The sequence below is a fragment of the Ochotona curzoniae genome, unplaced genomic scaffold, assembly GCF_017591425.1.
Source record: "Ochotona curzoniae isolate NIBS_2020 unplaced genomic scaffold, NIBS_Ocur_1.0 contig_291, whole genome shotgun sequence".
Lineage (NCBI taxonomy): Eukaryota > Metazoa > Chordata > Mammalia > Lagomorpha > Ochotonidae > Ochotona > Ochotona curzoniae.
Window position 1 is genome coordinate 15,986,712 of NW_024465649.1, and position 18,770 is coordinate 16,005,481.

The 18,770-nt window shown below is 38.8% G+C and overlaps 1 protein-coding gene across 1 annotated transcript in view; it reads left to right on the plus strand.

Moving 5' to 3' along the window:
• Nucleotides 1-18,770, plus strand: part of AGBL4 (AGBL carboxypeptidase 4) — a 1,125,681-nt gene that overhangs the window by 139,535 nt on the left and 967,376 nt on the right. Inside the window, exon 3 of the mRNA XM_040978580.1 lies at nt 12,003-12,127. Coding sequence (XP_040834514.1) covers nt 12,003-12,127 — 125 coding nt within the window. The remainder of the gene's footprint in view (nt 1-12,002; nt 12,128-18,770) is intronic.

Genomic DNA, 18,770 nt, shown 5'->3' on the forward strand with positions numbered 1-18,770 from the left:
TCATGAGAACCAGAGTAGATGTAGGACAGGCTGGGCTAGGTCTCTGTCCCTACTGAGCCATGTGTGAGCTGTTTCTGGGTATGGACCAGGTTTGGCTGGGCTGTGACACCCAACAGTAAAAACCAGACAAGGTGAAGGCTGGTCAGGAAAGGCCACTGTTCCTGCTAGGACAGGACGTGAACTAAGTATTGCTGGCCCAAGGACCCACTGGTGTGTGCAAGATCTGGCATTTTCAGAGGTGCTGATGAAAAATCTTGGGCAACTCCTCTGTCGAGATACAGTCCGTGCAGGTTAGTGCAAGAACCTAGAAAGGGAACAGCCTAAATCAGGCCTGGTAACAGTACCCACAGGCATACATTTGGTGCAAGTCGGGAGCAAACCAGGCTGGGCCAGTTCATTTTACTCGCTGGTGAATCTGAGCACCAGTATGGAGTGTGGGCAGGCTGGGTTGGACTGCAACACAAGCCAGTTCACCTGAGGGCTGGAAATGGGGGCCTAAAGAACTGTGCTAGGCGATAGCCCCCACCAACCTGAGCTAGAACTGAGGGCAGGCTATACATGGCCAGATTACAGCACCCAATGGCAAATACCGAGGTGAGGTGGGTCATGCCAGACTGGGTCATGGAACCCAACCATTACACATGAGATCCAAGGGTGAAAAGGGTGAACCCATTAGGGGGTTGCGTGGGGCTCCCCTGATGGATTGCCATTCCCACTGGAGAGCATAAGTGTTGAGGTGGGGCAGACTAGACTGGGGAGGGCTACGATACCTGTTGGCCTACATGTGAGTGGATCAGGGAAAAACCAGGCTGGGTTGACTGTTCCTACTTGTGCATGCATAAGCCAGAGTGGTTGTGGGTTGATTGGGCTTTGCTGCAGCATCTGTTGACAGTTGCTAGCACGGGGGCAAATTCTGTGAAGTTAAACTTCAGAACCACCTGGAGAGTGCAAGATCCTGGAGTGGGAATGAGCCCAATAGGGAAACAGTGGGCACCTCCCTCTTGGATTGCCACTTCAGCTAGTGAGCATGAGAACCAGCACTGGAGCAGGCATCGCTAGACAGAGTGTGGCATCTGCTGGCACGTGTGTGGGTGGGATAGTGGGGCTCATTGGATTGAACTAGACTTTAATGCCCATTGACATGTATGAGAGCTAATGGAATGTGGGATAGACTAGACTAGTCTGCTGTACATATTGGCAAGCATGGGAACCAGAGCAGGTGGGGGGCTTGGTGGGGGTATTGCGGGTCACTCCAATTAGACTGCAGCTTCCATGGGCTTGTTTGCATGAAGACTAAGTGTGTGGTGGGTAGGATCGGGCTGCACTGCAACACCCATTGGTTTGTGTAGAAGACAGGGCTGGAGACATAACTGACCCAATAGTTGCAACCGTCAGCATTTATATAAACTGATTGGGGCGATGGACTGTGCCAAACCCTGTATTGGTAAGCACATATAAGAACCAGGTCTGGGATCATCTCAGATGAAGTTTCTTTGGAAATCCCCCCAACTGAATTGCTTGACTCAGAACCCTAACCATGAAGAGAATTGCAGGTTCCATGGTCTGACTGTGGAGTGCATGTTTCAGAGCTGGGGCTCCTCAGTGGCTTAGACAGAGCAGTGGACAACATATCCAGGTGCAAATAGACTCCCATCCAGGTGCATTGGAGTCTGCAAAGGACACCTGATACTGTAACGGAGGACGGAGGATAAAACATATCGATCAACTACCCCAGCCGAGTGTTGGCGATAACTTGTTGGGCAAACAGATAACTCTAGGTTGGACTATGTCAACCAATGAATTGCGGAGAGATTTCATTGTGCTTGGAGTGGCGAGATAAGTAGTAATACAAAACTGTTGAACTATCGAAACCTCTTGAGCAGGACCCTCAGAGCATGCCCATATCGGGGACCCTGGGGTGGTGGTGGGTGGCTGTCCTCCATCCCAGGGTGCAAAGCACTTTGGCAGGCTGGGTGTGGCTTCTCCCCTTATGTCTCCCCTTCCCTCAGATAAAGGAAGGGAAAAAAATGTGAAAATAATGGTCTCACCCAATTTATTGTAACCCTTGACCCTTTGCATCCTAGTCAACTATGTAAAAATCACCAAAAATAATAAAATAAAAAAATCATTTCACTTTGAGGAATACATTTACAAATATTAAGTCATGATATTCAATTCCATGTAGCAGAACCTATATAGGATCAAATGTTTGGAAGCTTTCATGAGATATCTGCACATTATTTCAGAAAGATTGGACTGTAATAGGTGAACTGAACTATTTTTTTGTTCAAAAACAAAGTAAACTTTTGATTCTAAGAGAATGTAGAAAGCTCTGCGGATTTTTATGTGTTTGATACATATGTGTTATTTTGTATGCACCCAAGATGCAACATTGTTTTTTCTTTTTCATAAAAATAATGCTGACAAGGCCAGCACCAGATGTGGTAGACTAAGCCTCCACTTGTAGCTCCAGCATCTAATTTGGATGTTGGTAGGAGTCCTGGTAGATTTCCTTCTGAACCAGCTGCCTGGGATGGCAGAGAAGAGTCCAAGAAGTTGAGCCCCTGCACCCTGTTGGAAACCCCAAAGAAAATCCTGTCTCTTGGTTCCTGACTGGCCCCGGTCCTGGCCTTTGTGGCATGAACCAAATGATAGAAGATCGATCTCTCTTTCTCTCTCTTTCTCCCTTTCATTCTCTCTCTATGTAACCCTGCCTTTCAAATAAAAATAAATAAAATCTTTTCAAAATATTGTTGGCAATAAGCATTTCAAGAGTTAGTTTTAAATTTTCCAATTGACTCGATTTTCTGGCAGAATACCTAAGACTCTTAATACATTATTTTCAAGTGTTTATTCCTAAAGGGGTTAATTTACTTCCTGAGAGTATATTTGTGATTTTGGCTTGCTATCAGTAAAAGAGGTTTTTTAAGATGTGTAGTTGCTTGATCAAAAAACTAGGAAGGCAAAATGGAACAGAAATCAATTAGCTGACATCACTGATTTGTTGCAATCTGTATATTTAAATTTTTTTTTTTTTATTGGAAAGGCAGATATACAGAGAGGAGAGACAGAGAGGAAGATCTTCCGTCCAATGATTCACTCCCAAAGTGAGCGCAACGGCCGATGCTATGCCGATCCGAAGCCAGGAGCCTCTTCCAGGTGTTCCACACGGGTGCAGGGTCCCAAAGCTTTGGGCTGTCCTCAACTGCTTTCCCAGGCCACAGCAGGGAGCTGGATGGGAAGCGGGGCTGCCGGGATAGAACCGGCGCCCATATGGGATCCCGGGCATGCAAGGTGAGGACCTTAACCACTTGCGCTACCGCGCAGGGCCCGCAATCTGTATATTTAAATAATCACCGGGAAGGTAGAATTGTAATTAGCTCTTTCTTCACAAATGGCTAGCAGTAAGGTAAAAATTGGCCAAATTGCTTGTTACTGCATGAGTAGTCCTGTAAAACATAGACTCTTGAAAAATAAACTAATAGGAATCATTCTGACCCCTACAATGGTTTCTCCAGGTATAACACTCAGTTATCTGCATAAAGAAATGAGGAACTTGCACTGTGGCATTGTGGGTAAAGAAACTGACTGTTGTATAGTCAGTCCTTCTACATGGGTGCTGGTTTGAGTCCCAGTTGCTTCACTCCTGATCCACCCCCTGCTAACGTGCCTGGGAAAGCTGTGGAGGATGTCTCAGTCATTTGGACACCTGCATCAATGTTGGAGACTTGCAGGAAGCTCCTGGATCCTGGCTTCAAACCAGCCAACTCTTGCTGTTGTGGCCATTGGAAGCTCTCTCTGTCTCTCACTCCTTCACTGCCCTCCCTCCCCTTTTCCTCTTCCCTTTTCCTTTCCCTCTCTCCCTCCCTTCATCTCTTAACTCTACCTTACAAATAAAAAAATTTTTTTTAAGAGGCAAAGAAGGCTTGTATCCTTTAATTAAATTGGTGAATGTTTACTGAACACTTGTTATGTACCAGTCATTCTGTTATTCACTAGAGCTTACATTTGGTTAAGATAGAATAGTGATTAAGATGAATGCTCTGGAACAAGGCTGCCCAAGTTAATATTACAGCTCTATTTCTTGATAACTGAGTCCCTTTGAGTAAACAGTGCATCTCCTAGTTCCCAATTGTAAATTCAAAGACTTTTTGTAAGGATCAAATGTGCTAATGACATGCAAAGAGGTGAGAACATTTATTAGTACGTAGAACTAGTAAATAATGGTAGAAAAGCTATTGATCATTGAGGAAAGCTAACAACTTGATGTTTGTAGTAATGGTGTAAAACATTGTCAAACTGTATAAATAGCCTTACATATAAAGAGTTGAAAGTCAAACCCTAATTGGAGTTAGCGAGTCTGTCAAGGGTTACCTGACGTGATAAATGATGCTTGAAGGATGAATGGGATCCTTCCAAACATCAGGTGGTCAAAAGCAGAAATATGATTACTTGAAAGGAATGAGACAGGAAATATTTGGCCCAGGAATTGCCAGTGTTGCCAGTGCAAATTAATCAAAGGACTTTAAGACATGCCACCGAAGAGGTAGCTCAATGTAAGGGATGGAAAGCCGTTGGAAGACTGTGAGTAAAAGAGGCACGTCTCAAATTTCATTGTTAAAAAATCTCTTCAGGAAGTAAAAAGCATGATACAGTAGGAATTCATGATGACTCATGGAGAGCAATGAGAGTAAGGGGAGAGTATTGAGACAGAATCAGAAGTTATCTCTCAAGGAATAAACTCCTCTTTATGATAAATTATTTGTTTAGATGCTTGATTGACTTCTATATGAGAGAAGTCACATTGTGAAACAGTAATACTAAATTTTCTTTCATCAAACAACAGCAACAACAACAAAAAAACAAAACAATGAGTTAACCTTAGAGATGAGTTTATTATTCATGTAGAATTTGAAAAAAAAAAGTCTGGATGGTGATTTGGAAGCTTTGGTTTAATTAATCAAAGTTTCTTCCAAAGTAATTTGGATACGAGGCAGGCATTGTGGCATGTCAGGTTCAGTTGTCACGCTGGGTGTCTGCAACCCATGTCCGAGCGTTTCTGATCCAACTTGCTGCTGGTGCATTACAGGGGACAGCAGATGGTGGCTCGGGGGCCTGGGTTCCTAGTACTCTCAAGGAGGTCTGGGTTTCTAAGCTCCTGACTTTGGTCAGTCTTTCTTTACCTCCCCACTTCCAAGTAGGTGGGACTAGATAAACACTTCTTTTTTTAAAGAAGTGGATTTACTGAAAAGCAAATGAGATTTATGCTGTAAGATTCCTTGTTTACAAAGACTTGAGGGCTGAGATTTACAGAGTTACACACAGGAAAGAAAGCAATGCTGCACTTTTTTGAAGCATTACTGTTAAATGAACATACAGAGAATTTCACAAAAGTGACCTGAGTCCACAAAAGGCAAGAAACTTATTGTGATTTCCTTTTCATTCTGTAGACGCATTTTTTTTTACTGGTAGCTTTATAGTTTTCCATAAATAGTACTCTTTGAAATTATATAAGGTTAAGGCTACAGAAGGTACTGAGTGGCTCTTGATTACAACCCTGAGTTCCATGGCATTAAACACAGAGCCTGGTGCAATAGCCAAGTGGCCAAATTCCTGTCCTTGAATGCGTTGGGATCCCATATGGGTTCCTGTTCTAATCCCGGCAGCTCCACTTTCCATCCAGCTCTGTTTGTGGCTTGGGAAAGCAGTCAAGGATGGCCCAAAGCTTTGGGACCTGCACCCTCATGAGAGACCCAGAAGGGACTCCTGGCTCCTGGCTTCAGATTGGCTCAGCTCCAGCTCTTGCGGCCACTTGGGCAGTGAAGCATCGGATGGAAGACTTCCTCTCAGTCTCTGCTCCTCTCTGTATATCTGCCTTCCCAATAAAAATAAATTAATTTAAAAAAAGAAGAATATTGTAGTCTGACTTCTAGATTTGAGTACATATTTTTATTTAAAGCTAAAGAAAACAATTGTTCAAGTAAACAAGTCATTTCTTTGAAATATACTAAAAGATGTTAAATGGCAATTAAATATTGAATAATTATAAGTAACTAATACTGTGTATGTCATCATACAATGATGACTAAAAATAGGGATTTGAAGATTGAGTAACATTTTCAGTCATCCTTCTTCAAGATTAAATTACTTTTTGTAACATGTTTTAAAGTGGATATACTGTTGATTAAAATGACAGCCCCAAGGCTCCTATATATGTATATGTATATATATTTGGCCAAGTTTCTATTGAATTACTTTTGATGGTTTTTCTAAAATCCAAAGAATAAAATGTAATATGAACCTGATACAAAAAGTCTGTGCTATATGTCCCAGTAATAGCAATGTAACTTTATTGTTAAACTTATTTCTGTATACAGTTCTTGTTTATTTATTTATTTATTTTTAAATATTTATTTATTTTTATTGGAAAGGCAGATATACAGAGAGGAGGAAGAGAGACAGAGAGGAAGATCTTCCATCCGATAATTCACTCCCCAAGTGACCGCAATGGCTGACACTGCACCGATCCAGAGCCAGGAGCCAGAAATTTCCTCCAGGTCTCCCACACGGGTGAAGGATCCCAAGGCATTGGGATGTCCTCAACTGCTTTCCCAGGCCACAAGCAGGGAGCTGGATGGGAAGTGGAGCTGCCGGGATTAGAACCAGCACCCGTATGGGATCCTGGCTCATGCAAGGGGAGGACTTTTAGCCGCTAGGCCAAACTGCTGGCCTACAGTTCTAATTTAATATTGCAACATGCTTACCATCTTGCCATATTGCTTAAGCTACTATAGTTTAGAGGTCCTATTATCTGCTGTGTCTGATCATTAAAGTCTTTGGGGTCCTACTCAAACACCACCTCTTCCAAGTTGACATCAACAATCTTCCCTCATCATCTTCTCATGTCACTTTTTTAAAAAAAGACTTATTTATTTTATTGGAAAGGCAGATTTACAGAGGAGAGACAGAGAGGACGCTCTTCTGTCCATTGATTCACTTGCCACACAGCCACAATGTTTGGAGCTGCGCCAAAGCCAGGAGGCAGGAGCCTCTTCTGGGCTTCCCATGTGGGTGCAGGGTTCCAAGGCATTGGGTCATCCTGGACTGCTTTCCCAGGCCACAAGCAGAGAGCTGAGTGGGAAGTGCGGCTCCTGGGATTAGAATCAGTGCTCATATGGGATCCTGGCACGTTCAAGGTGAGGACTTTAGCTGCTAGGTTACTGTGCTGGGCCCTCATGTCACTTTTTAAGTCTATTATATGTCTATAATATGGACAGGTGATAAGGATGTCTGTTTTAAGTCTGTAAGATATCATTTTAAGTTGTTGCCCTACTAACTGCTAAGCTGTGTAGCATAGGCATGTTAACAAAATCAGATACTTTACATTGCACACAGTTTATCACCTTTTCAATGTGTAAATGTGATAAGAATATCTTAAATCTACTCTTTCAGTAAGTTTCCAATAAATAACTCAGTATTATATTTCTCATGCTATAGTTTACATATTTAGACTTACTTATTTTCTGCAGCTGCAACCTTGTATCCATGGCATTTAATGTTATATTTCTTTTTCTCATGCATCAGCCCTGGTAGGCACCGTTCTTTTTTTCCCTTTAATGTGGTGATCATTTGTTATTTACTATTGAATCAATATTTTATAATATTATTTTCCTCTTTATCTGGCTTTTTTTTTTAGCACAATATACTTTAGATGAATCCATTTTGTCTTTATTCTAATATTTAATGTATTTAAATTTCAGTTTTTAGTGATGTTTTTAATTTAACATCTACATCTTGCCTTTATTTTTCACTTGTTTTGTAGCTTGTAGATTTTCTTTTAGTTTCTTTCCTGTCTTTTTATTTCAGTGGAAGTAGACTGGCAGATATAGAGGCATTGTGAGCTGATTTTCAAACAGATGTTTTCAGTAGGCTGTGCAGTGATACTTACTTTAAATATTTCAGATAATATGAGTGAAGCATTGTGTATCAACACAGAGATACTAAGAGTACTTGGCCATAAGAATGACCATGATGATCAGCCTAATAGTTACAGGGAAACCAGACAGCATATTTGTTACACTTTGAGAGAATAAAGTTAGTGAGTATAAATACAGTATCTTTTTGACTCACTAAATGAATTATTGAATAACACATAACATGCTACTTTTTGAGTGACTGACTGAACAGCTAAAGAAATGAACTAGATATAGTTAAGATATATTCTAAAGATTGACTAAATGGAATAAGAAGTCTAAAACTTTATACCCTGGGCTTTTTAAACCATGAATTTAAATAAACACTTATTTCTGGGCATCAGTTTATAACCTGTTTAAGGGCTTCATATTATAAAGGGTATCAAATTATCTTGAAAGTGTGAATTTCTAGGCACATTATATTTTTTAAGTGCTATATGTTGCACCAATGTTAAAACATATTATCATATTATTATTTGTCAAGACCTGTTTATCTTGTTCTAGTATTACAAAAAAACCCAAAAATTTCACTTGAATATTGAAATGTATGTTTAAATTTTTAGATTGTGAATTTTTGAGGGTAGAAAAGTACCTTTTTAAACTTATTTTTAGGAGAGTTATTTTATGATTTACTAAATTCTTACTTTGTTAAATGTGGATGATAACAGTGCCTAACTCACAGGGGTTACTTTTAAATAAGTTAAATTCAATTAAAATTAAATTTACCATGGGTTTTAAAAAGCTCATGGAAATGTGTGTTGTGAAAAAAATATACATTAATCTCTTTTTAAATGTAGAATTATTGAGGGAGAAGAAAAGACAGATATCTTCCATCCACTGGTTTACTTCAAATGCCTGCAGTGGCCTAAAAGGCCAGAGCTCAGCCTACCCAAAACTGGGAGCCAGGAGCTTCTTCCTGGTCTTCATGGGAGTGCAGGGCTCTATCTTCCACTGCTTTCTCAGGCTATAACAAGGAATTGGAGGAAGCAGAGCAGCCAGGACTCAAAAGGGATGCTGACACCACAGCTGGAAGCTTAACTTGTTATGCCATGGTGCCAATCCCCTGTGCTTCAAAAAAAATTTTTTAAACACTATAAGAAGCTTACCTTTAGTTTCATTCTTATACAAACATTTTACAATGTTATGTTAAACTACCAATTTACATAAAAATAAAATTCATGTCTCTATTGGTATGATTCTTACTGTATAGTTTGGAAAGTTAAGTGAATTTCGCAAGAACACTCATTAAGTTGCAGAATTAAAGTTATCCTATATTTTCTGACTTCAAGTTCAGTTCCTTTGTGTAGTAACTATCTTGCAGAACGGTAAAACAGAAGACTTAGTAAACTTTTCTTTTTGGATGATGGTACAGAAGTAAGTTATTTGAATAATCCCCTTGAAATTTTTGGGTACAATTTAAAGTGGAAATATTAAGATGAAAGTGTTTGATCCTAATTACTTCATATTTGTTCTTTTATATCAATGCAAGTCTTTATTTTTTTAAAAGATTTATTTATTTTTATGAGAAAATCAGATATGCAGAGAGGAGGAGAGACAGAGAGGAAGATCTTTTGTCCAATGATTCACTCCCCAAGTGACCGCAACGGCTGGTGCTGCGCCGATCTGAAGCCAGGAGACAGGAGCTCTTCCGGGTTTCCCACATGGGTGCAGGTTCCAAGGCATTGGGCTGTTCTTGACTGCTTTCCCAGGTCACAAGCAGGGAGCAGGATGGGAAGCAGGGCCACTGGGATTAGAGCCAGTGCCCATATGGGATCCTGGTGCGTGCAAGGCGAGAACTTTAACCACTACACTGTCACACCAGGCCCTGCAAGTTTTTATGTTTGTAGTTAACTGGAAGTAACTTTTCTGATTTTGGAAATAAAATTAAATCTGACTTCTCAGGCCAAATTTTAATGAGAACATATTAAAGCAATTTGACATATAGAGATTAGGAAAGACAGACAGGAAAATCTTGTGTCTCCTAATTCATTGCCCAAGTAGCCACAAGGGTCAGAGCTGAGCCAGTCTGAAGTTAGGAGCCCAGAGCCCCTTCTGGGTCTCCCACATGGAAGCAGGGTCCCAAGGCTTTGGGCTGTCCTCTTACTGCTTTCCCAGGTCACAAGCTGGAAGCCAGGATTAGAACAGGCACCCGTATGGGATCCCTGTGCATGCAAAGCGAGTTAGCTGGTCTGGTTAATTGATGTATTTTCAAAGGTTGGAGTGGTTGTCTTGCTCCAGATTACTGCCTGATCAATCTTAAAATCAGCAACCTGACAATGTTACAGCTGAAATAATCTTAGAGGTTAAATAACACAGTGTTCCCTTTTTCTGGTTGCAATTCTGAGAGGGTAAATAGCTTACCCAACTGAACTAGAATCTCATTCCATCGATTCTGAGGCTAGGATTTAATCTGTATATAGCACAGTGTGGTGCTCAGGAAAGCACATACTATACCGATAAATTAAAAAGGAGGTATTTTATAAATGTCTAGCCAAAATTTCTTTTTTGAGTGTTTTTTTTTTTTCAGTCGGACGCACTAGAGTTCATTTAAAAAATTTTGGAAGGTGTATTTTTTTTAAAAGTCAAGCTACTGAGACAAAGGAAGACACACATAGAGATTTCTTCCATCCACTGGTTTACACACAAATATTCACAACAGCTATGGTTGGGTGCCAGGAGTTTCTTCTTATGGGTCTGCCACAGCAGTACAGGGGTTCAAGGCTTTGAGCCACCCTGCTCTGCTTTCCCAGCCCAAAGCAGGAAGCTGGGACTTGAATTGGCATCCACATGTGATGCCTGTGTTGCAAGTGAAGGAGTAGCTGTTAGAGTTCATTTTATAGCAAGGTATTTCCATGCTATTAAATATCAACACAATAACATCTTTCCAGGGATGATTTTGATGGTTTCTGGTCATCTTGACACGTCTTTAGTTGTCATTTGTTTTAAGGAATTGATCGGTTTCTTTCTTGAATTTAATCTTTATTTTATTTACTTGAAAAATAGAGTTACAGAGAAATAAACAGACACACACACACACACACACACACACACACACACACACACAGTGAGAATCAGAGAGAGAAATTCAAAAGTAGCCACGGGGCCTGAAATTCTATCCAGGTCTCACAAAGAGGTGGCAGGGACTCAAGTATTTCGGCTATATTCTGCTGCTTTTTTCAGGAGCATTAACACCATGCTGGGTCAGAAGTGAAGCAGCTAGAGCAGAAACCAGAGCCCGTACACGATGCCAGTGCTTGCAGGTGGTGGCTTTACCGACTGTGCCACACAGCAATGACCTCCACTAGATTCTTTTTTAAAACTTCCCTTTCCATTCCACTGTTCACATTTTGTTTTATTCACTATTCATTGAAGTATCAGGCAAAGAGAGAAGATAAGGAATGGAGGTGACACCAAAGTTTATACAATGTCCTATAACTTTTCTCTTCATCGAGAAAATAGGCGTGTAGTTTTATGATTGTGAATTGACTTTATAATTCCCATGTTAACTGATTATTTTGCTTACAACCAAACTATCTATATTCTGTAGCATACTCTTATAGACATTTTGACATATAAGAAGCACAGTAGAAACAACAGTGCAAACTGTTGTGAGAATTAAACAAGATCCAGTATATTAGGGGTACTCTGGGTAGACAAAGCTTAACAGGAAATACATTATCATCCTCAGTTTTCTAACTAGGGAACTGAAGTTCGAGTTCTTCTCCTGGTTTATTTAACCACCAGATCCTTTCTGCATCCCAGTCTGTCAAAAAACTTGTAGCACACAGGATCTGGTTCCTAACAGCAAAGCATATTGGCACATATCACAGCTTGGATTAGCCAGAAGCCTTCCTGACACTGGGCTGCACTCACAGCTGAAAGGAACCCTTGCGGATCAAGAATATTCAAACCACCAGTACTAAGTGATGACAAATGCCACTGTCTGAGCTCACAATATTTAAATGTACGTACTATTGTTCTGAAAAAACTTTTCATAAGGCACAATTTTTTTAACATTTTTATTAACAGGTAACCTTGGCCGGGTGGACCAGGTCTCTGAGTTTGAGTATGATCTCTTCATTAGACCGGATACCTGTAATCCACGCTTCCGTGTCTGGTTCAACTTCACTGTTGAAAATGTGAAAGAATCACAGGTAAGGGAGATCATGGGGCGTGTTAAGTGTGTTTGCTAGGAAGAATATGCTTTTGTTTTCAATTAGGGATGTAACAATAATGGCTATAATTATGAATATTTTCTTCTTATGTATCGTAATGGTAATTTTGTTTCGAAAGACAGAAAAATGGGTACACTTTGGTTAATTTTTATGAGTTGATGGTTGTTAGATACACAATTATTTTATCTGAAAGTACTCTTTGTTTATTGAAATGCTAATATAACTTGACAGTTTTCCTTGGGAGACACCACTCTGACTCTAAAGTGAACTGACTGATGCTGTGGCCTAACCCAGCTCAGAACTTCCTCTAGGTCCTGAAGAACCCCCTACCTGGCCTGCCCTAAACCACAGATTTCATGCCTGCAGGTGGATGCTGAGGTCTAGCCTGGACTGGTCAGCCCCAATTCAGCCTCTCCAAGCACTAACTGTTGTTATGGCCCATTTGGGGAGACCCCAAAGAATCCCTGCCAAGATGCCCTCATCCCTGGTCTCACTTGTGTTGGTGATTGTTGCAGCCTGGCCTAGCCCAGCTTGCCTCCAGCTCTTTTATGTGAGCCAGTGGATGCTGTGCCCTAGCTTGGCCTGGCCCACTTGTAGTCCTAGTGCACACCTGTACATGTTATGACCTAGGGGATGCTTCACAGAGTTTCCTGTCAAATTCACCCTCAGCCCCAGTGTGTGCACGAGCAGGCAGAGAGTATACTTATTGTTTTATCCTGAGTAATTCCAACCTGCTTGATTTTCACCTGATTGCTTGCTTCTGTCCATTTATTTTAGCCACTACTATCATATTAAACAGTGGTCTTGTCTGAATTTTAGGAACTCTGAATTTCAGTACAGTACTCTTACTGGTATGCTGGCTTAAGCAAAGTGACTTTGAAGGGAAGACACTTTGCTTCAATACAGATTGTCCTAATTCTCTGCATTTCTAAGAACTGGCTACCTATAATGTTTTTAGATATTTCAGGGGTAAATGGAAGAAATAAAATGCAGAGGACCATAAGCATCATTTATGCAATATGACTCATCTCATCATCTTAGGACAAAATGGAGAAAAAAAAGAGTTAAATCTCAAAAAAATTAATCTCTCAAACTTTGTTTCTTGCTCTCTCATAACGCAGTTCTTTTTTATTGTTGTTTTACATGGTAATAATGATATCAGCATTTTCTTTTTTGACTTTAGAAAAATGTATCTTCCCCAGGGCATTGTCCTTCCTTTCGACAAGGACAATCGATAATCCTGAGCTGTTACCCAAATCTATGTTGCCCGATAGTATAACTCACAAAAAGAGGCTTTAGCCCAGGTCCTAGATTAAATTTTGGCATTTTAAATTTGGGGCTCTTAATGGTCTCTCTGTTACATGTCACTAGAAAGGAAACACAGCAACCTGCCCTATTCTCCAGTTGATGGTCCTTTCTTAGGAAACTAACTTTGGTTATCATATACATACACATCTCTGAAAAATATTTTGAAAGAGTTTAGTGAATTTGTATGAAGAATGTATTCTCTTTAAAGCAATATAATCTGCCACAGTTTCTAAATTCAGAAAACTGGTTCCGCTTTTCCTCCTCTTGCACAATATGTACGCGTTCTTCAGCTTGCTTACTGCATCCAGGAACCAACCAGCTCTTTAGAAATGGAGCTGATTATTTTCCATACAACAGAATTATGTATCCTCATTATACTCTTGGCTAAGCAGAATTAGCAGAAGATTTGAAACTATACTTAAAAAAAAAATTTAAGTCGCATTAAATTCCTGATCTAGTTGTATTTTTCTTTTCTTTATTCTCTTTAAATCTTGTATATCTTATCCAAGTCAGGAAGAGAAGTGTTAGATGCCCAAAGAAGGTAAATATGTTCCTTCTGTTGCACTACTTGAGAACAATTATTCACATATTCCTAAGTTTCTTTTTTGCTCTTCTGAATTGCTAGATGTATATGTGTCCTTTTGTTGTTTAAAATGTGTTTGCAAGATCCTACGTCAGATTTATGTGTCAAATTGTCTGTCAGCAAAATAAGCAAAAATAAATGCCTTTTAGTAAAGAGAATTGGAATAGTTAAATTTTAAAGTTGTTGGAACTAATATCTTTGTCTCTCTGAGTTCTATCTACAAATCCAGTATTATCCTGCCGTTGTTATATTTGGAAACCACAGACCAGCTTACCTGATTTCTTGAAGCCTGGTACTTTATCAGTTTTAAGTGGACCATTGCCTCACCAACTGTAATCACATTATATAGTTAAGGAAATGTATCTCAAGAAAATGTAAGACTCTGCTGGAAAGATTTTATATCTACATCTAGGTATGGATATAGATAGATCGACGTGTCCCTAGCTCACAGGATATTTATTTTCATGGTTATTTTCAAGAACAAGAGTAGTGTTAGTATTGAATTTGACTTCTTTGATCATGATTCTTCCTATAAACTTTTCCATCTCTGCAATTTCCATTGAAATAAGAGTTATGTGAATGCAATCTAGTCAAGAATCACATTTAGGGCTCCTAACAGACAAACACAAGATTAGTCATCACAGGAGCCCTCTGTTAAAAAAAAATGCAGCATCAAATATTGTATATAAGTGGGTCTAGATTTTGAATTATTTGCCTTGAGTTTCTTAGGAAGTAATCTAAGTTTGCAACATGGTACTGTGTCCCAAAACTGATACATTAATCTCCAACAAGTAGTTGATAAGCGGTGTATTTATAGGAATTCATGAAAACTAAACATCCTGATGCCTTATGGGAAAGTCATTTTTTCCTTGAAATTGATATTAAAAATTCCTATGTGGAAATTTATTATCGATACAGTAAACCACTTGTGTGATGAGAAAGTAAATCTGCCTATTTAAATATTCACCAATAGGGGGAAATTACATTGTATGTCTGGACTACAAGAACTCTTCTTCCTTCTACTTTATTTTTTTTCTCTTTCGATTTTTCTTTCTCATTTCTGATCAAAAAAGTAGTAAATGCTCAATGTAGTATATATGACTGATATAATTGTTACAACCAGAGAAAAAGCATGCACACATCATTTTACAAGTTAGAATAAAACACTGCTTTGGCACATTTGCTTCTAGATTTATTTTCTACTTTGTTTGCAGCATTGTTAGTCTGACCTTTATGAATAAGGCAAATATTAATAGAATCAGTGTTCTATCAAATATATGATAAATTATACAATAGCTCTTTAGCATTGGGGCTGTTAACAATACTTTTGGTCATAAAGAGTATGTTCTATTATATAATGTTATAAATAATGTAGAGAACTTCGATGTGCAGGAGTGCTAACCAAATTTCTTATTGCTTTCTTGGGATAAATACTTCTGGGAAGAACAGATGAGCAAAGGTTTTTAATATGTGTTTGTAAATTGCCACAAGGAAGTTCATACTATTTTGCTATCACATCAGTAGTGAATGATATTTCCGTCCTTGAATTTCTGATTTTGAATTATTTTGTAAGCTTGTATGTTCATAGATCCATAATGAATTATTTATTTTTCTTCAGTTACTTTGAAGCTTTGCACAAATAAGTGGGAAATGATACAATGTCTCAGATTTCTCATTATCAAGAAGTTAATTGTACCTTAGCGATGAGACAACTAAACAGCCATTTATTATTTTGACTTGTTTTCTCCATGCATCAATTCTGTTTTGACTGGATATTCCAGTAGATTGTTCTCTGAGGCATGTTACAGGAGACATAATGTAGAATTGTTTTTGTTTGTTTGCTTGTTTGCTTGCCTTTTGATTGCCTCCATTCCCCTCCTCCAGCACAAAGTATTTTTTAACAACAAAATAGTTTTAGGATTATTGTAAGTCAAATTGTAGATTAAATGTGTACATGCATGTAAACACATACACAGATAGATCTTTTAATGTTTGAATGAAATGATTTGCAGACCTTCCATAGATTGTAGACTGGATATTCCCCACACCCTTGTTCTTTTTGTGAAGCCAAAGTAAATACTACTCCATAAGGATGCTGCACAAATCAAACAATTCCATGTATAAGTGACTTGCATGACATTTGGTAGATAATAGTAACTCAGTACATGATTTTTTTTAATATCACTATTGTAATAACATTAGTAACAGTAAGGATAAAATCTACCACGATTGCAGATTATGATGAAAACACTACTGGTGTTCTCTTTTTTTCCTACTCTTTTTCCTTCTTTTACTGTACTTCCTCCTCTGTTAAAAAATCTCCTGCTATTATTATCTTCATCAAGGGGCAATATTTAGCAGTTAGGAATATCTATCCCTTGTTAAGCATAGCTCTTTCTCAGGCTAACTCTACTGATTGAAAAAACAGTAACCAATAACTGGGGTAGAGATTGAGTCAGGAAAGACTCTCCCAACAGAGAAATGCCTAGGACCAGATGGCTTCACTGCTGAATTGTACCAGAATTTTAAGAAAGGCCTAATTCCAAATCTTCTCAGACTATTCAAAACAACCAAAAAGAAGGGAATTCTTCCAAACTTTTTGTATGAGGTCACTATGACCTTATTTCCAAAACCAGAAAAAGAAACAGTAAAGAAAGAGAACTATGTTTTTTAAAAAGAATATGAAAAATGGTGTAAATTAAGAACTATAAAGCAGTATCCCTGATAAATGTAGATGCAAAACTCCTCAACAAAATACCAGCTAATGAAATCTAACCATACCTCGGAAAGGTCATTCACTCACACCAAGTGGGGTTTATCCCTGTTTTCAGGAATGGTTCAACATATGCGCATCCATAAACCTGATATATTACACTAACAAATTGAAAAATTAAAAAACAGCATGATTTAAGCAGTTGATATAAAGTATTTGATGAAATACAATATCCTTTCATGATAAAAAATTTTTAAGAATCTTAAGCAAATTGGATGTAGAAGGACTATTCCTCAGCACAATCAAGACAATATATATGTGAAAAACCCACAAGCAATCTCATTTTTAATGGGGAAAATTGGGGAACATTTCCCCTAAGATCCAGAACCAGACTAGGATGCTGATTTGTGCCGTTGCTGTTTGTTATAGATCTGAAAGTTTTAACCAGAGTCATTAGGCAAGAAAAAGAAATGCAAAGGACATCCATTGGAGAGAGTCAAATTATCCCTGTTCGCAGATAATATGATTCTCTTTATAAGGGAACCAAAAGCTTCCACCAAGGACCATCTCTGGGTTCTGACTGTTCATGGCAGACATATTAAGGAGTGATAGGAAGGGCATGTGCTTTGGCGTTGGGATTTTAATTGTGTTACCTGCTGGTTTTGTTGCTGGACAAGTTACATAACCTTTACCAGCTTCAGTTTTTTTTCTTCTTTATACTGGATTTTGTGCTTACTGCCTTGAGGAATTGCTGTGGTTCAGATATGTTTTGAATGTTTTCATCAGTTTAATGTGATAGCAAATTCAGGCCTAACGTTGTGGAGTTAAGACAGTGGACCCTTCAAACGGTCTAGTGGAAAGTGGTTAGGTCATTGGGGATGCTGCCCTCAGAAGGTATTGAACTACCTGTTTTTTTTTCAGGACGCTGTTGGTTCCTATGAGAGCAGGCTGTAATAAACAGAGCAGGCTTGTCTCTTAAGTCCTGTTGGTTTTCTGCTTCACCATGTTATTTCTACCTTACATGCGTTTGTCATCATGATGCCCTCTGCCCTAAAGCTCTCACCAGAGATCAAACTGTTGGGCCTTCAGGCTCAAATTACTCATTAAATAAATCCCTTTACTTTATAAAGTACCTAGCTTTTCTTTCTTTCTTGTAGGTGCTAGGAACTAATATGAGGTTGCTTTGAAAAGTTCATGGGAAAGTGGAATTAAAAAATAAGTTAGTTTCGTGTGAACATTTGCAAAATCGTGCATATTTTTCTCAATATACATTTTCCATAAAAATTGCAAGACCCCTTATGGGGGGGAGGGTTTTGGGAGGGGTGGGGGGAATCCCAGTGCCTATAAAACTGTGATATAATGCAATGTAATCAATAAAAAAAGACCCCTTGTACAAATATTATATTTAAGATTCATAATAAATGTCTATAAAACACTGATGGAGTTTTTATAATGCAGTTTAATATTTTAAAAATATTTTTATTTTTTTAATATTATTTGAAAAGCAAACTTACATAGAGAAGGAGAGAGAGAAGGTGAAAGATCTTCCATCTGCTGATTTAATGCCTAAATGGCCACAGTAGTCAAAACTGAGCTGATCCAAAGCAGGGAGCCAGGAGCCAGTGGATGGATTTTCCCAAGTCTCCCATGTGGGCGCAGGGTCCCAAGGACTTAGACCATCCTCTTCTGGTCTGCAACAGAGAGCAGGATAAGAAGTGGAGTTGCTGGGACATTAACCGGTGCCTATATGGAATGCTGATGCCACAGGATAGAGAATTAGCCTACTATGCCACTGTGCTGACCCCAGTATCTATTTTTAATCTTAATTTATGTAACCTCATTGTTTAGTATGATTGGGTAATATCTTCTTTAGAGTAGTCTAGATAATATCTAGCATGAGTTAGCCATAATTCTGATTCATGGTGCTAGAAATTTTTGGTTAGGTAATATTCTGGACATAGCATACTACTAAATATGTGAAGGATATATGGAAAGCTTAAAGAATCCACTTATCAAGT